This window comes from Sycon ciliatum, chromosome 2, assembly GCF_964019385.1.
Source record: "Sycon ciliatum chromosome 2, ocSycCili1.1, whole genome shotgun sequence".
Taxonomy (NCBI): domain Eukaryota; kingdom Metazoa; phylum Porifera; class Calcarea; order Leucosolenida; family Sycettidae; genus Sycon; species Sycon ciliatum.
In genome coordinates, this window is record NC_088644.1 from 35,081,351 (window position 1) to 35,101,804 (window position 20,454).

Sequence of the window (20,454 nt, forward strand, 5' to 3'; positions counted from 1 at the left end):
ACACACACACACACACACACACACACACACATACACACACACACACACACGCACAAGCACACACGCATACACACACACACACATGCACATTATACACAAGGTGAAACACACGCATGTACACACAAATGAACGCACGCATGTACACACAAATGAACGCACGCACGTACACACAAATGAACGCACACACACGAACGCACGCACACACGCACACACACACACACACACACAAACACACACACACATGCATACAGACACACAGACACACAGACACACACACACACAAGACAACATACAGTACATGTAGTAGAGCAGTAAGATTCACAACATGAAAGTTACCTCCAAGTCGAATTTGGTAAACATTCTCTGTTTCGCTTGAGTTCTACTACGCGTTGAAAACACAACTGTAAGGCAAAACAAAACACGAGGAATCAGAATACTTCACCTCCGACTTCCAGTGTATAATACTTGAAATAAACTAAACGTGTGTTGAAGTACTTCATACGGAAAGCCATATGCACGTTGTGTGTGCATGTGAGTATGTGTGTGTGTGTGTGCGTGCGTGTGTGCGTGTGTGTGTGGGGGGGGGGGGGGGGGGTGTCAAAGAAGCATGCGCATCTGCACATATTCTAATGGTCTTGGCAAAACTTCATATCCATCCCCTCACACCCCTCAGTCTTGTATAGATAATGCTTCCCGCCTAGAGATCATGGAGCATGACATCCGACTGGTCTAACTCCACATCATATCCTTGGACGAGTGCTGCCGTGGACATAGAAATCCGGTGGAATGACCGGGGCCGGCATCCTTACTTGCTTAGCATGTACACGCACTGCAACACTGTAAAAATGCACCAGCAGTGCTCACGGCTGCACGGCCAGCGCCCCGTGGCCGCTTGACTTCTCAACGGATTTCAATGTCGGCAACAGTAGTTTCGGCGGGTACAAGAAGAGTTTTCAACACATCAGCACTGACTGTCCCATGCACTGCCCGGCCTCACCTTTGGGCTGTGTGCCAAACGAATCTAATAGCCGAAGCCGGCACTGGACACACCAACACACCAACAACAAGAACAGCAACATATCTAGGCATAACTAAGGCATAATATCTAGGCCTGCTCGTAGAGAATTCGATAGTGAATGCTGCTGTCTGATGATCGCTCCGATGCGTGAAACTTTAAGTTACAGCTAACACAGCCTTTCGCCTCTGTTGTGTGTGTAGGCATAACTTAGGTGAATTTATCTAAAATCCTTATAGTAATTTGTAAACTCGGCGATAAAGAAGACATAGTGAGGCAACGGGTAGGCAGGGGCAGGAGCGCTTTAGTTAGACCTTGAAATACGTCGCCGGATTGCTAGATGTCTTATTTAACGTGCACGTGAACTGCGCCAATTTAGAGAGGAGTCAATTGTAGGCATGACCATTCTTGCTCACTTACCCGTACAAAAGGAAGAAGTAGCTTAGTGCGGATGGTATTCACGCCGATATAGTCACTGAACACGACATCGTAGTAGTAATCTGAACAAGTACATACAAGCCAGTAAGGAAACAGTTTCTAATCTATACTTGCATCTCAAAACTAGACCATAGGTAGGCGTTTAATTCAATCTTTGGTCCCAGGCTCAAGTCCTGGTGGAGAAAAGATTTCTTTGAGACATAATTTGGCCCAGAATCTGCGAAAACCAGGCTTAGGGTGAAAATCATTTTTTTGAGAAAAATGATGTTTTGTAAAAAGGTTGTGTCGCGTGGACGATCGAGTGCAGTGAAGTGGAACCAAAGAGAATCTCGCTTGTTTGAAGAAGTAGCAGTCATGGCAGGAAGGGTTTCAGCAGTCAGGGAAGTCAAAGGGCTTCCGGTAGAGTATTCCCTGCTACTCCTCTAGTCACAACGAAGAGTTTTTGAGCCGATCGAACGGATTCCATTTCCTACACTCAGGGATGGCGAAATTTCGGCGCTAGCTGCTGCTTGCGGAATATGGTGAAGAAATCGTCTCCAGTTAGAGTCGTGATGGCGATAGCGAGGAGAACCTGGACGACATCGATCCAGCCAATCGAAGTACAGAGATACTAGCTGTTTCTGGGCCTCACGCAAAGGGAACGCGCGCAGCGGAGCTCATACGTTTGCAGCAAATTCACGAGGAAAATAGCTTGAAGCGCAGTGTGAAAACTAGGGGTGAAACAATTATACCGAATACTCGAGTACTCGCTCGTTTTTTTCAGAAATAATCGTACTCGGAATAAATCAGAGTACTCGATTATACATGGTACATGCATTTACAACAGATATCTGAAGTTTCAGAGCAGCAGTCAGCAGATATTGATGTGCAGACTGTGTGGTGAACATTTGTTCACGGGTAGAGAGAGCCCAAATGACACACCAACCAATACCAGAGAAAACTGACTGGCACTCGGTTCAATCAGGGTTGTATCATGTGATTTTAAGGCCCTCGGTGTGCAATTTTTAGGAGATGAAGAATACTCGAATACTCGAATATTCGATCGGAGAAAACCAGAGTACTCGAACTCGGGATCTCAATGCCAACTTTCACCCCTAGTGAAAACGGTTTTGAATTGAAGTCCTTGGCGATGAAGTGCTACTGAATGCCAGGCGAATGAGCGAGCAGATCGAGAGGCTAAGCCCCCACTCGAGACTTTCCTCGCTGGACAGCTAGCTGCAAGGGATTGTACGGCGTGCTGATATTTCACTTGCTGGTCAGCACCAAGCTGCAGATACTGCAGCACGCCAGCACACTATGCGCTTACTATGAACAGTGGAACAGGTTGAAAGGCTGTGTTCTTGCTTGTTTCTGAACAGTTGTACTAGATTCACCTTTCAAAAGGTGCCATCTCAACTGGAGTTGGGTTTCCTTGTGGTGTGTAGCGCCAGAGCATGCCAGTACATGTATTCAGCCCCAGAATGTGCTGAGTGAGGAGCAAACAAAATTCATGCAGGACTGTGCATGGCCACTACAGCCTGCAGCACCAAGGGGCCACAACAAGCCTGCCCCCACATGCCTAACTTGTCATGTCACCTAACAAAAATCATCCATGTCTCTTCCTTCAGTATGGTGGATCTCTCTTCATTTCTTTCCTGTGATAACAATTTTGTGTTTTTTTGGATTTTTTAACACAATGCCCTGGTGTGTTTGAGATGCTTTTAATACCACTATGAGTCGACCCACACCTGTAATATTTTGTTTCCTGACCCCCCATGCCCAGTAGAAGCTGAAAATGGGAAAAAGTCTTTTTGTGAAATTTCACCCTAAGCCTGGTTTTCGCAGATTCTGGGCCATTTGTTTCTTTTAAGGAACTGACGTCAAAGATATGTATTGTATTGCATTGATTTTTTACTTGGGCATTCCCAACAGTGCACTTGCCAGTGACTGAGAGACTCAGTATCCCCTCATCCCCACCGTTAGGCGCTGTATCTGCCGCTGGATTTACCGGGTGTCCGGTCAGTGACCGTCGTGAGTTCCCTCGGGAACAGACACGATAATTTACTCTCTTTTTTTAACTATTAGTCCCAACAGTCCCTCGAAGGTCTTCTGTTACAGGGTACCAGGGTACCAGGGTGCTTCACGTGTGTGTGCAAACATACTGGAGTTTGAGTTTTTATTTTAAATAAAAACTCAAACTCCAGTATATTGTTATTGGGTTTGACTTAAAAGTCAAACCCATTAATAACAATATACCACTTGCATTGTACCTATGAATAGATCTGTTTTAAATACATGTAGAAGCCTTGTTTTGAAACCAAAGTGGATTTTCTATATTAACCCTTTTTTTAGCCTAGTTTTGTTTCGACGCTTATGGAGACGCATGGTTCTAAGGCACGCTGAATTTCAAGAGATGTCTAGCTCCCACATTGTCTTGTAGGATAATAAGCTTGGCTTGTATCTGACATTTCGGTACAGTACTGTCGGACGACGACGAATGAATAGACCATCATTTCACCAAACACGGTACACCTAGACGCACGGCAAATGCCAACCGCATGGCGGCACCACAGCGTGCGACTTGAAACTAATTTAACGCAGACGTTTTAGAAGACGCATGCAGCCAAGTGGCGACACTGCACAGTTGACATGTCAAGAGAATACCGCAACTTGCTACCAACCCACCTCTAATCTTGCCAAATCTTGACATAAGGCCGGCGCCTGATGTTTCAATATCAACTTGATGACCCAAGATAACTAGAGCCTGAGCAAGAGACAAAAGTGCAGAAAGAAATCTGAATCAGAAAAAATGGCAGCCTAGCACTCTAACAACCAGCCTAAAAGGAAAGAAGAAAGAAAACTTTCGATAGTGGTGCACACCAGAACCAGAAGGTCTCTAGACGTTTAGAAGGTTCTTGTGCTAAAACTTCTTGCATATCACCCTCCCCTCTCCCCCCACCCCCATACCCCACCTCCCCCAACTGCTCTTCTCTGTATGATCGAGATAACTCTACTGTTCCTCTCTTCCCACCATCGCGTGTGAACGGGGCAACAATGCTGAACGGCATCGTAGGATAGGATATCACGTGTGTGCGTGCACCCATCAGAAAATAACACTTACAGCCAAGAGGTCACTCCACTGGACGAGCTCTCCCAAGTATCCACCCTAACGCCACAGGTCAAAGAGCATAACACACAGATATGCACACGTGTATAGGTAGGGACATCATGACAATGTCATGCTTCTGTAACGCAGCTGTGTACTGCATTTCAGGGGCACAAAGTGTACTGGGTATAATGCCCCCATATTGGACCAGATCCCCCACACTGGACCAGATTTCCAAAGTGAGCAGCATTTTCCGGCAAAGGTGTTACATCCATTACACATACGTCAGGCGCTGTCACTGTACATGTCTCTGATCAATTAAATTTTTTAAGGAACTGCTATTCCCATTCAAAACCCATTCATGGGAATCGGCAGAACAATCTATACGTGCAAGCAATGATGGGTAAAACACATTCACTCCAGCGCACAGACTCCCCTGGTGGAGTTTGGGCGCACTGCTCAGAACTAAATTTTATTTTATTCTCATTTCAGTTCACCTGGATGGAATTTCGTCATCCTGGGCTTGTTGGAACGATCAGGACCAAGCAAATCCATCCTGGAAGCTCTCAGCTTCATAGCCCCACCAGGGCCACTTCCACGACCTCTCCAAACTGGCCCGCCATGCTCCGGAACGAAACAACAACTCAGTCACACATTCTTTTTCGGCTCCTTGCTCAAATTCAATGGATTTTCACAAATTGCTCTGCAAAGCTGAAATCCACGCGCTTCATTTGATGTCCATAACGCATGCGCTGAGCAAAAAGGAAATCCCCTATAATGCTCCAAAAAACTGCGAAGCCACGAACAAAAACATTCGCGGTTGCTCCAGGCGGTGATTTCCGTGTTCATTTTATCGCCACTCGGTCAATCTTTATTCTATCGGGAAGCAGAGCTCAATACCTTTCCAACGGTGTGTCGTTTGTGGAGATCGGGTGCTCCTTCATGGAGTAGCGAAAGTTTGTACATTGGTCTATTCACCGCGATACACAATGCAAACCGAAGCGCGTGCATACACCTCATCAAAGAACCGGCATGGGGTTCAGGCGCATGTATACACGTCATCCGCATGCAAAGGGTTTTAAAAGACTGAGGTAGCTACTGGTATTCAACAGGTGTTGAAAAGGCAAAAAGAATTAGCTACAACATTTGTAGTGTAACTACATGCTGGGAATCTACTAACCCTGAATGCAGATCCAGCAAAGTCATAGGAGGAAGTTTCAGTGAGCTAATGATGCAGGCAGAAATATCCACACACAAACCAAGCAGAATGGTTCATAGATAAGGTACACATGGAGGGAAACAAATGCAAGCAATAAAACCGAAACCAAATGTACATTCCTACATCAACATGTGCGCAGACTCCCCCCCCCCCCCCCCCCCCCAAAGAACCTCCCATGCACGCAATCACACATGCACGTCGTACTCCGTACAGCGTTAACCCCTCCCCCCCCCCCCCCCCCTCCCCACCACCACCACCACACACACACACACATCGACAGAGCGGACATAGCGAAAGAAAACATTTGGTATAAGAAAGTGTGGGAGGACTGCACGATTCAACAGGTCACATGGCTGAGTACTAGGCCACCACTACCTTAGTTTGGTACTGCACGCAGCCCTGCTCAGTTTAAACGTTTACTCACCAGACCGGGATACGCTAGGATATGCTTAGGAGAAGAGAGCAGCAGTGGGTGGTGACGTTTGACATAGGTCTGAGCGGCGGACCAGGACACGTTCGTACTGGAGAAGGACAGTGTATGTAGTGAGAAAGGGGGGGGGGGGGGGAGGGGGAGAGAGAGATCGGCAGATAAACAGACAGACAGACAGACAGACAGACAGACAGACAGACAAATAGACAGACAGACAGACAGACAGACAGACAGACAGACAGACAGATCGACGACATATTGTGAGAAAAGTGTGAACTAGGTCATGTGTATTGCATTGCCTTCACAAACGTCAGGCCTTCCAAAAAACCTTGGAATAGTGAAGTGAAGACACAAACGCAAACTCCTATTGACCCGGTCCACAATACACACCTTAGAATCCGCATCTTGATCCACAACAGCTTCTTTAGCTGCCCATGGAAATTCTCGGACGACGTGAAATCGGTTAGGAGAGTGTCCACGCTAGCCAGCGAACGAGCACGTGTTGAAGGAGAGGCACTAGAGGGTAGACCGCTAGTGTGTGGCAAAGCTGTCTCCTCTGTAGCACTGCTTGCCTGACCAGCAGAGGAGCTCACGGGCATTTCATCTCGAGTGCGATGCGTAGGCTGACTAACAGTTTGTTGTTCCCAGCGCAGGTCAATGATCTGGGTACTTTGCTGCACAGTGCACGGCTTCGAATACTGCAGCAGTACAAAAACTCCGATCAGTGTGAAGCATACTCCTGCCATGCACCCAACTGTGCCAACACGAGAAAAGAAAAAAAAAACGCCAACCGAAATGAGCAGAAAAATAAGTGATATCGGTAAGGGGCTTGTGTGTATGCGGGCATGCATGTATGTGTTGGGGGGGGGGGAGCATGTGTGCATGGGGGCGGAGCATACTTGTGCATGTGTGAAAGGGGAGAGAACATACGTGCAGGGGGGGGGGGGGTATGAGTGCATAGGGGCAGGTGTGTATGGGTGGCATCAAGAGTAAGTAAGCTCCAAAGAGTTTGCAACCCTGGATACCTCTTCTATGGGTCGGCCAACCGCAAACACGTGTGTATGGAAGCAGGTGTGTAAGAAGGGGGGGGGGGGGGGTATGGGGTGAGGAATTCATATGGGGCGGGGCATGTATGCATAGAGGACTGGTGGGGGGGGGGGCATAAGTTACCATAGGATTCGACTGGAACAGGAGAAGAAAGGGGATGACAGTCGATTTTAATCGACTGTCATCCCCTTTCTTCTCCTGTTAATTAAAATGAAGAAGAGGTAGCCAAAATCCCATTACTGCATAGTAATCCTTGAGCCTTCACACCAGGCCACGAGTTCCAGATGCACTGTGGCCTGCAGAATGTTTGTCGGATTTACTACCTCTTCGGAGCAGGGCTTTAACCTCCAGGCTTTCTCACTAGTGTCATGTACAGTAGAACTACTGTTGATGCTACCCCCCCCCCCCCCCCATGTCATGTACAGTGGTACTACTGTTGATGCTACCCCCCCCCCCCCCCCCCTGTCATGTACAGTGGCACTACTGTTGATGCTACCCCCCCCCCCCCCTCCCACTACTGTGATGCTACCCCCCCCCCCCTCCCCTGCCCAACCTCCCGATCACATCCAGGATAAGTCGTCGACAGTAGTGTTCTCATTTCCCAAATAATGGTCTCATAGACCAACGCACCGTTAATGACTGGATGCGATCTACCGAATAGGCTTACGACTTTTCCAGGACACTGGAACCTAAATGCAACACGGAAAATACCAGACAGTGAACGCGTCCTTCTTGGGAAGGAACACCACCTTCCGGGCACCTGCTTTCCCCAGTTCAAGGACTGAAGTGCACTGTTTCCCACGCACTCTAAAAACGATGGAGCCAAAATCTTGAACACACACAAGTACGCACATCACACGACGGCACATAGGCACGCACGCATGCACCCATGCGAACGCACGCACACATAAGCAACAGCACCCTCTGGCATGGCCACTTACATAAACACGTCATCAGCCTTTGCATGAAGTTGCGAGGTTTAGAGCGGATCGTGGCAGCAGACTTCATTTTGGAAGGCAGAGCACGTCCACCTGTTTGTTTTTAGTTAAAATCAACACAGACACACATAGCAAAAAAAAACACTTGGCAAAATGATTACATTTCACATAGAAAAGGAAAGAATCATTGATGGAGAGCACTAAAAAAAGAAAAGAGAGAGAGAGAGAGAGAGAGAGAGAGAGAGAGAGAGAGAGAGAGAGAGAGAGAGAGAGAGAGAGAGAGAGAGAGAGAGAGAGAGAGAGAGAGAGAGAGAGAGAGAGAGAGAGAGAGAGAGAGAGAGAGAGAGAGAGAGAGAGAGAGAGAGAGAGAGAGAGAGAGAGAGAGAGAGAGAGAGAGAGAGAGAGAGAGAGAGAGAGAGAGAGAGAGAGAGAGAGAGAGAGAGAGAGAGAGAGAAATATGCTCTGCACTCCAAACTCCACTTCATACACACTGCAAGTGCCTTAATTTAAGACAGTAAAGTGGGAAGAGCTAGTGTGAGATTGACTTTTTCAAGATTCACGATGGGAAGGATTCGGGAATTTTTAAAGCGTGAACCAAAACCAGCAAATACAAAACTACCGGTAGATATGATGATGACCTATTATTGCGGTTCCCGCGCCACAATTATCGTACATGTATTCGCTGCATTTAATTGTCTTTTTAGTATGTCCACATACCCTGCTCGAAAATAAGAATGAAAGACGACGGTACTGAGAATAGGAAGAACGTAACAACTACTGAGCGGGACCTGCACCGAGACGTAGCAGTGATGGTGGGGCATTGAATACGTCTGCCATATGCAATGGCAAATGAAAACGCTGCAAATGCTTTCATGGTGGTGAGTCAGCACAACCGGCCATGGGCGCTATGTTAGTATGTATACCGCTTGAGCTAGCGGAACTGCTTATGGGTGCTAGCCGCTAGGTATGCAGCGTTAGCCGCTTTTGCATCACTGAGCCGCGAGTTATGCAACTTTGCCAACGCATCTTAGCTGACGATGTAATCGCGTAATCTCCACACCCAGTTCACTACAAGCAACCAACCTTTCTAACAGCATAAGGGTCACAGATGGCAAGGGAGTAGTATAATACCGGTATTTTACTACTTCTCGCTTATGGCTGCGACTGCCAGTCTATAGAAACATTGACAACGACACGTAGATGTTCTGGCTGCCATTTGTTAGCACATTGCTGTTGAAGAGAGTAGTTGGGTGGACACACCCATTCCCACAGCACCGCAAACCGAACCGATTCCTTTTACGTACAACGTTTCGGCAAAATTGCCATCGTCAGGTACGAAATGAAACAATGATGCCATGCAGGCCACAAAGAAGCAGTTTTACGCCAAAGTCCTACCGTCAAAACAGCATAATCTCGCGCAACACGAATAATAGAATACAGCAACTTCAGTAGCAGAGGGGGGGGGGGGGGAGAGAGAATTACTTCTCAATTGCTGTTGAAGTGCCTCTTTTATATGTATGCAGACATCATACTGTAATAGGTGTGTGTATGCTACGACCTGAATACTCACTATTTGTATTTCCCGCTCGTTCCCCTTGGCAATGAGCACTCACATAGAAGAGCGCATGCTCCAGTTCTGTTCTAGTCTAGTCTTGAGTTGTCGTTGTCCTGTTCTCCTTCTGTCTACACTCTTATCAAATACTTCTAATTATCCAATCATAATACCCTTGTGTTCCGGTGTGAGGGGGCATCATTAGCCGGGAGCAGCTAACACTGGTGGCAGCGGAAAACGTCCACCACTACATCGCTGGCGGAGTATGTACGCCTTCGGAGATCGCCGACTATGAAGAACCACGAAGGCCCACGCAAGTGAAACCATATCCTCATCCACTCTCTTCGTCGATATTTTCCTTTCTACATTGTGTTTCTTTCTGCTCGTCGTTTTCTTGTTGCATGCATTGTTTACAGACTCAGTCCATAGGTCAAGCATTGGCGCCAACCTGTCTGGCCAAACATTTTCGGAACATTTTCTGTGTCCGTGTTTTGTGCATACTGGCTGCTGTCTAGTGTCTTGTTAGGATGTCTGCTAGCTGGGTATACCGGTAGTAGAGTCTAGCTACACTGTGTCCGTAGAGTAGTTGCCTATTTGGAATTGTCTCTGCCAAATTTAGTTGTTTGCCGCTACGCACGATAGGTTACGTAATAGATTTAGATCGATAGTAGATCGAGGCGTACGCGCGTCGATCGAGTCCACGGGAAATTTTTGCAGATAATATTTTTTTCGAAAATTCCAAAATACAAAAACAAATTTTTTTTCACAATGGGCCGTTCAGCGAAATCCAAGAGACAAGAAAAGCTAGAGCGTAGCTTCGCTGAAGCTGGCTGTGACATGAGCATTGCTGAAGAGCGCGAGAGTTCGCCGGTACAAGGGTTGTCCCATCGTTTTCGTTTGCCGGACACAGACACACCACATGCACGTCCACTGCCGAAGCCAGTTTTGCTTCCTGAGACATTCGGAAATCAGCCAGGCCAAGATTTCACCACGTACATGAGGCATTTCGTCCACACATGCGAGCTGAGTGGGTACGACGACGAACAAAAGCTACGGCTACTACCTGCTCGCCTTGTTGGTACAGCTCATGAGATGTTCACCGAAATTCTAACTCACACGCCTGACATGAACTTTTCCGACACAGTCGAGGCTCTGCATGTCCGTCTTGAGCCGCCCCAGCAAGCATTGCCATTGATGCACGAGGCCAGTCTTCGCCAGCGAGTGAAGCTGGCGAGTGAAACTCAGCACGGGTATGCCACGGAACTTCGTCGGCTCGCTCGTCGAGCCTACCCAGGACAACAAGGTGCACTGCTTGATTCAATGCTTTTGCAACTTTTTATTGATGGCCAGGCATCGAAGGATTTGCGCTTGGCGTTGGCGTCACCCCGGCCCACTGATTTGGATGCGGCGGTCCAAAAGGCCATCGAGGTAGGTGCTATTTATGCTCGCGAGCAGGCCCGCACCGTACCTCACCAGTACGCACAGCCCGTATTTGCTGCTGCTCCGGAAGTGAAGCCCCGTCGCACCGCTCATGGTCGTGACCCCTACACAGCAGTCGGTCCACTGAAGTCGGAATCTGAGCGAGACCAGTTGGCTTCGCTTTTGTCGAGTTTTGATTCGCGTCTCTCTGCTTTGGAGGCGAAAATGGAGAGCGTGAGTCTGTATCGCCCCACCCGACCCCAGCAAGACCATGTACGTTTTGTTGCTCGTGGTGCTGGTGCGCCTAGTCGTGGTCGTGGCCAGAGTTTTGCGAGGCCTGTCCGTGGAGTGTGCCATGGATGTGGTGAAGAGGGCCACTTCATTGCATCTTGCCCGCACGCAAAAAACTAGGTTGGACTGGTGACACGGGGCCGCCGTCAGTCGTCCGAGTGGAGCCCCTCGAGGAGGTATGTGGTGCGATCTCACCCATTATTGTCCACGTTGATATTTGTCTTTCGTCTTCGTCTTCGTCTCCTGTTGTTGCTCTTGTTGATTCTGGTTCAAGTGTGTCGTTAGTGCATTCTAAATTGTTGCCTAATTTGACAGAGCGACCTCCTCTAGAGTCTGCTCCGCGGTTGTGTGCAGTCAATGGCGCACAACTTCCTGTCGTTGGATCCATGGATCTGTGTATGTCGCTAGGAAATCTGTCTTTCCAGCACACGGTTGTTGTCTCTCCTGGTATTCACTGCGACATGATTCTTGGTTCCGATTTTTTGTTGCAGCATGGTGGTGTATTAGACATTGCTCGTGGTGTTGTGATGTTTGGCGATGTGTCTGTTCCGTTGCATGTTTCTGGTTCTGGGTGTCCTCCGTCACGTACGCCCTATGATCGTATTGTTCCGCGTAATACTTCCTCCTCATGTAATACTCATACTCCTCATTCTGATGCATGCTCCGACGATGTACCTGTTTCGTCGTATTCTTCTCGTGTTGCCCTTGACGATTCATTGTCTGCACGGGTTGTTGAACCCATGGCTCAACCTGGCGTTGTCCCGGCGTGTGCGCCCGAGAGTGTGGCTGACCCTGTGCCTGTGGTATACTCATCTCGTGTGGTGTTTGAGATGGAGTTGTCGGTACCTGCAGGACATGTTGTCTTGGTGCCTTGTGCAGCTGTTGATGTGTGCACGGTTGCGATGGATTGCGTGGCAGATCCATTGGAGTCCTTTATGGCGAAGCATCCAGATGTGGCAGTGACTCCTAGTCTTGTAACTGTTGGCCCTAACCAAACACGTGTGGTTGTGGCTGTTGAAAATCATGCAAATCATCCTATACTCATTCATAAAAATACCCTTGAATGTTGCCGAACTTCATCAAATTCCTACAGATTGTGAACATATTGACGACACTGAAGCTATGGTTTCCTCAGTTTCACCCGACCCGATCCCGCTAACTGAGCAACGCAAGAAAGTCATCGATGAATATATCAACGCACAAAATCATCTCTCCACAGAACAGTCTCGCACGCTCACTGAACTACTTCATGATAACCACGATTTATTTATCTTGCATGATGATGACTATGGCTACTGTGACATATTCCCTCATAAAATTAACACAGGACAAAATAACCCTATAAAACAACCTACCAGGCGGATTCCATATCACCGCCGGAAGGCTCTGCAAGATCTACTGAATACGCTGTTAAAGCAAGGCATAATACAAGAATCGATTAGTCCGTGGGCATCACCCATAGTATTGGTGCCAAAGAAGGATGGCTCTCTTCGACTCTGTATCGACTACAGGAAGTTGAACTCTGTCACCGAGCCTGATGCTTACCCGATTCCCCGGGCAGACGACATGCTTGATTCCCTGTCTGGCTGTCGGTATTTCACGTCCCTTGACTTAGCGTCAGGGTACTGGCAAATAGCAATGGAAGGAAGCGACAAGGCTAAGACGGCATTTACCACGCCACTGGGCTTGTTTGAGTTTAATGTTTTGCCGATGGGCTGCAGGAATGGCCCAGCGACATTTCAGCGCGTAATGGAAGCAGTCCTGAGTGGCTTATGTAACACACCGGTCCAGCCATTCTGCCGTGTGTTCTTTGATGATGTCCTGAATGCCAGCGAAACGCTGTCTGGCCAACTCCAGATTCTGCTGCCCGTGTTCGCGCGAGTTCGGTCCGCTGGACTGCGGTTCAATCTGAAGAAATGCTCCTTCTTCCAGGAGGAGGTCACTTTCTTAGGACACCGCGTGTCAGCGGAGGGCATCTCCCCGGATGAAGCCAAACTCGTCGCGGTCAGGAACTGGAAGACTCCGAAATCTGTCACAGCTGTCCGCGAGTTCCTTGGCTTCGCTGGATATTATCGCCGCTTCATCCGTGGGTTCGCCCAGCGTGCTGCTCCGCTGACTGCTCTGACAGGCAAGAATGCTCGCTTTGCGTGGTCGAAAGCTTGCGAAGCGGCATTCCAGGCTCTGAAGCGTTCGCTTGCCAGTGCGCCGGTGATGGCGTACCCCCCAGTTTGAAGATTCAGCAGGTGCATTCATTCTGGACACCGATGCGAGCAATGTGTCGATTGGTGCAGTCCTCAGCCAGATCCAGGATGGAACTGAGCGACCAATTGGGTACGGCAGCCGTGTACTGACGAAAGCTGAGCGCAACTACGATGCTAGCGATCGTGAGGCCCTTGCTCTGGTCTATTTTGCGGAGTATTTCAGGCACTACTTGTTGGCACGACCATTTGTTGCCAGGACGGACAATACTGCGTTGACTGCACTCCGGAACCTGAAGAAACCCCGCGGACGGAAAGCACGTTGGCTTGACTGGTTATTCGAATATGAATTCCGAGTCGTCCACCGTCCAGGTCGCCAACATCTGCATGCTGATGGTCTGTCGGGCTTGCTAGCCGAACCTGAAGCACATGTGCACAGTGAGTCTCCGCCACTGGCACCAACGCCGCCGCAAGATGCTGCCCCGTCTCCTCCGCCGAGTCCGCCGCCTCTTGCCCGTGATGTTCCGTTGTCAGCTGCTGATGAAATGCCACTTGCTGCTGATGTTCCTCCGGCTGCCGAGATTCTTCCTCTGGCCGTTTTTGTTCGTCCTCCTGGTGCCTCTGCCGCTGGACCGTTGCCGGATTGTTACAAGCCTCAGAGTCTTCTTGCTCCGTATGCTGATCCTGCTCTGTCTGAGTGTTTCACCAGGTATGATGCTGCCAGTGGCAAGTTTGTTCGACCGCCTGAAGCCGTTTCCCGTCCTCCCGACTGTCAACCGCCTGCCGTTACTGCTTCTCGTCCTGACCCGATTACGCTGTCCGATGATGATTTTCCGCCGCTACAGCCGCCGTCGTTTGATCCGGTCCGTACTTCTTCTCCTGTTTCTCGTCGTTCTGGCCGTGTTCGCACTGCACCTGCTCGACTAGCTGACTATGTCCTGGACTGAGTTTATTATTTGGTTTGTTTTCTTTTGTTGTTTCCTAGGTATTTCGTTCATTCCCGTGGACGTGAATTTTAGCTAGGGGGGCACAGTGTAATAGGTGTATGTATGCTACGACCTGAATACTCACTATTTGTATTTCCCGCTCGTTCCCCTTGGCAATGAGCACTCACATAGAAGAGCGCATGCTCCAGTTCTGTTCTAGTCTAGTCTTGAGTTGTCGTTGTCCTGTTCTCCTTCTGTCTACACTCTTATCAAATACTTCTAATTATCCAATCATAATACCCTTGTGTTCCGGTGTGAGGGGGCATCATTAGCCGGGAGCAGCTAACAATACTATCCACACTAATGCGCTGAAGAAGCTTCTCACCTCTCGGCGTTTTTAATCGAAGCATATCTATTTTTGATTTCAGCAGCGTAGCCACTAGTAGTATTGGTTGGTTGATTGGTTGGTTTATTTTAATTCGCACAATAAACGGGAACTAGGCCCAATGATATAAAGGCGAATGGATAAGCCGCATTCAGAAAAGAGAGGACAGGAATTAGAAAATTTCGAAAGAAGAAGTATCTGACAGAGGAGTCAAGCGAGTATCAGGGGTGGCAGGGTGGTCGAGGAGAGCTAGGGGAAGGGCTAGTCTGAGCAACAATATGGTAGGCAACTTATGCTAAACTTTTCCTGTCTTGCTATGGTCCGAACATCATCCGGCAGCAGGTTCCCGAGTGCAGATCCTGCGACGGACGGCCGAGAAGCACCAGAGCGAGTGGAGGATGGCTGACTGAGCAGACCACTGGACCTCTGATGACGGGTTCTCCTGCCAGCAGATCTGACGAACAGTACAAACAACGTGGCACTAGCTTTCCCATGAAGGCACCTCCAGACAAACACTAGTAGCTTGCGCTTGCCAAGTTCGCCTATCCGGTACAAGCCGTGCTGCACCAGTAGGGGATGCACGGTTGTGTAGGGTGGGTGGCCGTCGATATTCCAGTTTGTCCGATTTTCACCGGACCAGTTTCTGGCTGATTTTTGCTTTCAGTGTGGAGTTCAGCGCTTGAGGGCTAGGCGATCAATCAAGCGGAAAGGCGCTCTTCGCGTATCAAAGTTATTCTTGTAGAAGCTGATGTCAGAGCACAAACACAAGCCATATGTGCCACCAGTGCATCTCAGTTGAAAATCATGTTGTCAACAAGACAAACCTGCGTTGTATATTCCAACGATGACTGCTACAAACCAAAGGTCATCACAATAATATCACTCTTATCCAGATCTCCAAGTTCCGGGTACCTCGGTCTACTGGGCACCCAGTGGGTGAGTTCGAGTGGAAATATTACTACACTGCTGCCACGTTTTTTGAAAGTGGTACACACTCGAGCACAAGAGAACAAGGTTCCACGGAATTCCTGCCGGGACCCGAGTCACCCGACGCAAAACAATTTGAAAAATTCGAAATCGAATACAAGCAGTTAAGGCAACACATTGAGCAGAGCAGACAATTACAAAGGCATGCTCACTTGAGTAGGCGCTCTCATGGAGGCGTGGACGTTCGTGAGACATTGGTGGAGCGGCGACGGACGAGGAGAGAAACACCGGCCGGAGAGCGACAAGCTCAGGGTCGTGAGGTGAGGACGAGCTAATAGTTGGGCGCCAAATGTCGTCTGCCCGAAGGACGAACTACCTCTCCGCTTTCGTCCCGCCACACAAAAGAAAGGGTCTAGGAAAGCAATTGTTCTCTATTTCTAGAGAGAGAGCTTTTCTTGTAATGCACTTCAGGAGGCAGAGGTAGAACTGACAACTAACAAAGGAAACATATTAGGAAATTGGTGCCCTCATCAGCAAAAAGGTGCATGTGTCAGCAATACAATAAAGAAGCGCAGCAGCATGCACCACGGGTCAGCAACACAGAGACACAAACGCAGCAGCATGTACGACAAAGAGACACAAGCGCAACAGCATGTACGACAAAGAGCTTCACGTGCAGCCACATGTACAACAACGTCATATGCCAGATCCCTGGCCCTTCCCTATCAAAACGTACGTGATTCACAGTTATGGACGTTCAAAGTGGTGGGCAATGGTGCCCTGTCTGGGACTGTCTTGATAAGAGAGCTACGTGTGTAAAGGTACTTTGTATCACTCTGTTTGGACTCTTATGATCTGTTAGTGACTGGCGATTTCAACGCCCACAACTCAAGCTGGTGTCCCACCGATTCTACCTCGAAGGCTGGTGATCTCCTTAGCACTGGTCCTCCCTCTTCACTGTATCGCTTCAAACAAGTACCTTCGCACCTTTGGCAGTTAATCAATGCTGATTTAGCTGGCTACAACAACTGGTCCTCCCTGAACTCGTAAACTGATGTTAAAATGACACACTTCATCACTTTGATTGTGAGCTCCAGTCCGCCTTCCGTCGTCACCTCACATCATTCGGAGCCACCCACACTGTGACATCTTCACGACCCCGCATGCAATCTCCACCATGGGTTACTGCTGAGCTCAGGTCTGCTGTAAAACGCAAGCGTGATCTATATAGTGTGTACAAAAAATATCCGACAGCAGTAAATCATGCAATTTATAATCGACAAAGGAATGCTGTAAAGCACCTGTCTCGGCAAGCAAATCGTCAATATATACGCTCCATCCAAGCATCACTAACGTCACCGAATCGACCTACGGTCTTTCAGTTTGTGCGAGCACAGCGGCACACTTCCAGTCGTGTCATGCCCCAAACGATGATAGCATCCGACGGTACCGTCGCCACATCCCCCAAGAGCCTAGCTGATGTTCTGAACACGCAGTTCACCCCATTTGGGCTACCTAATGATCCTTCGTGGCGCATTCCCCCTTTGTCCCAGTCGCCTTTCATATCTGTTCCGCTCCGTACAATCACTGTCACTATGTTTCAAGTTCGGAAATATCTGAAGCGCCTGAAATGTGGAAAGTCTCCCGGCTCAGATGGGATCCCGAATGAAGTGCTGTGGTCTCTTGCACCATCAATAGCCTATCCTCTTGCCATTATTTTCAATATGTCATTTCGGACTTGTACATTCCCTCAGGATTGGAAATCCGCCATCGTGACACCGCTTTACAAGAATAAAGGCTCCCGTGCTTGCCCGGCAAACTACCGCCCCATCTCTCTGCTGCGCACAGTTTCCAAACTTTGTGAACGTATTGGATTCGATTCCCTCTACCTGCACATCGCTCCGGCTCTCTCACCAGCTCAATCGGGATTCTGTCGTGGTGACTCAACTCAATACCAGGTGACTCGACATGTCCAAGACATAGCGACAAAGAGGAACTGTGGGGAGCACGTGAGAATGGTGTTTTTCAACTTGGCTAAGGCATTCAACACCGTATGGCATCGTGGCTTACCAGGCGCGTGCGCCGGTGCCCTTCAAGGGGGGGGCTCCCCAGGGAATTTTTTCAAAAAATGAAGCAAAATCCTGCATTTTGAGCGAAAAGGGGGGTTCCGGGCACCCAGAAACCCATACGGGGCACGCGCCTGCTTACTTGCCAAGTTGGAGGTCACCTTCAGGGTGGAGGATGCTGCCTGCGTTGGATATCATCGTATCTGTCTGCTCGTTCTCAGGCTGTTCGCTTGTCCTATTTCTTGTCTGATCTCCTCCCTGTAACGTCTGGAGTGCCCCAAGGTTCCATTCTGGGTCCTTTGTTATTCTTGCTTTACGTTAATGACCTACCTTCAGTTGTCCCCGATGTTAGTTTTATATGCGGATGACACTGGCCTTGTCTGTTCTGATTCCTCCCCTGCACAATTACTCCTTACCATGCAGCATCGCATCAACAACACTGTCATGTGGATGCACACGTGGAAACTCCAGCCCAATTTTGACAAGACAGAAGCCATGTATATTTCTTCATCCCCTCCTGATCAACCATTATACTTCCCTGACTCGTTTATGCCTATCCGTGTTGTTACTCAGCACAAACATCTCGGTGTGATGTTTGACTGCAACCTCTCTTGGGCCGCACATGTTAACTGTGTATGCAAGCAAACCAGTTCAGCATTAGGGGTACTCCAACCACATTGCACTCATTTGCCCATCCAGTGTAAACTATTATTTTATCAGTGCTATATTCTCCCTATATTCGACTATTGCGATACCGCTTGGTGTGGCCTTTCTGACGCAACTCTGAACCAATTAGAAGTCCACCATAGATTTATAGTTAAAATTCTTTACAACAAGGATCGATGTTTTCCTTCGGATGCCCTTTATCGACTTGCACACACTTCTCCTCTCTCCTTTCGTCATAAACACCATCTCTGTACACTGGTTCATAAAATATTTCTTCATAAAACCCCTTCACACATGATGAAGTACAATTGGTTTTCGACAAGCTCAACCCGTAACGCGCTCATCCTGCCTCTTGTTAAGTCAGCCCGGTATCTAAAATCCCCCTTGTTTTCCGGTTACTCTCATTGATTATCATTACCATACGGTCTGAAAACTTGTTCTTCTATTGGTCAGTTTAATTAAAGATCTACTATCACAACTGAACTAGACGCAATGATTACCGTATTATCTCTAATATAAGCACAGTCTCCAATAATAGCACGTCTCCAATAATAGAACACCTTGGGGCGGCATTCAAAAAATAAAGTGCTCAGTCTCCATTATAAGCACACGGTGTAAATTCATTATCTGTACCGGCGAAAAAAACCCTGAAATGTGTGTGTCTGACATGAATTTGGCATGGCAACAAGCCTCTGAAATGAGGTTGAAATAATAATGGAACAGTCTCCAATAAAGGAACGTCTCCAATAATAGCACGGGGCGGAGGTACATTGAAAAAATAAAGAACCGTGCTTATATTAGAGATAATACGGTATTATCGAAGAACATTCTCGAATACCTGGGTGATGCACGAATTTTGATTGTGCTCACTTCTGTTAATCCTTTTTCTTTGTAATTTTCCACTCATTTTTGCTTTAATTAATATTTGCTTTTGTTTTCCTAGCTTACTATTGCCGTGGCTTGCTCAACGCCCTTGTCTCAGGAGATTCTGTCCCTGCATTAGATATGCTTGTCACATGCTATGAGATTGTGTCTAATAATAATAATAATAATAATCATGCATGATGTAGGTGGAGTGTTGCGGACTGCACGTCCATACCATTCTGGTCTGCCCCGAGAAACTTTTTAATTCGCTGGCATCTGGTAGGTGTACGCGCACATGTCTGTATGAATGTGGGCAAGAAGACAAGTTCGACTATTCTATGCCATGGCGTTCTACTTTGCCTTTTACACCAAAAAAACACTGTCTGTACGACCTTTGAACCCTGTACCATGCAAACCACTGCGCAAGTGACATGGAAAATCGCGATACCACGGCCGTGCGAAGATTCGCGAATTTCACATCTTTTGTAAACCACCTCGTTTTTGACAACAACAAAAAAACCAAGATATTCTGGAAATCCACGATTGGTGCACTGAAAGCTGCCGTACATTAATGTTTGTTATGATAACGGGCCTTCTTAGGCAGGAGCTAACTATTTCAATCCAAAGAAGCATCAATCACACTATCCGTACGATGGTCTGTCCACCACTCTCCCACGCCAAAGCACTGCGCTTGCTTTTGCTGTGCATTCATAAGAACCCTTAACCACGGGGAAAACCCACTTCTGTGCATTCCGACTACTGTATGCAGACTCCCAACTCCGCTATTGGTGAAGAGCTTTCGATGAAAAATTCAAACGTTTCATCAGTAGGGTTTTTAAAACTTGAATCTAAGTTCTTTTAGGCTTTAATAGAAATTTCTGTGAGTAATCTCAGTAGGGAATTAAAAACTTTATTCTCAGTAATAGTGCTGACTCGGATACAGAGCCAATAAACATGATTAAATAGAAGAAATCACATGGAAACGAGT

At 48.0% G+C, this 20,454-nt stretch overlaps 1 protein-coding gene across 2 annotated transcripts in view; it reads right to left on the minus strand.

Moving 5' to 3' along the window:
• LOC135809812 (alpha-1,6-mannosylglycoprotein 6-beta-N-acetylglucosaminyltransferase A-like) overlaps positions 1 to 20,454 on the minus strand; it is a 49,393-nt gene that overhangs the window by 26,767 nt on the left and 2,172 nt on the right. Inside the window, exons 1-10 of one of the 2 annotated variants that reach the window (XM_065323242.1) lie at positions 16,083 to 16,410; positions 8,176 to 8,265; positions 6,578 to 6,941; positions 6,182 to 6,278; positions 5,719 to 5,763; positions 4,554 to 4,598; positions 4,118 to 4,196; positions 1,436 to 1,515; positions 998 to 1,040; positions 337 to 401 (exon numbers count right to left, since the gene is read on the minus strand). In XM_065323242.1, the coding sequence (XP_065179314.1) occupies positions 337 to 401; positions 998 to 1,040; positions 1,436 to 1,515; positions 4,118 to 4,196; positions 4,554 to 4,598; positions 5,719 to 5,763; positions 6,182 to 6,278; positions 6,578 to 6,941; positions 8,176 to 8,265; positions 16,083 to 16,125 (951 nt within the window). In that variant the 5' untranslated portion in view covers positions 16,126 to 16,410. Of the gene's footprint in view, positions 1 to 336; positions 402 to 997; positions 1,041 to 1,435; positions 1,516 to 4,117; positions 4,197 to 4,553; positions 4,599 to 5,718; positions 5,764 to 6,181; positions 6,279 to 6,577; positions 6,942 to 8,175; positions 8,266 to 16,082; positions 16,411 to 20,454 lie in introns of those variants that run through there. The other variant, XM_065323241.1, reaches the window with a different exon arrangement.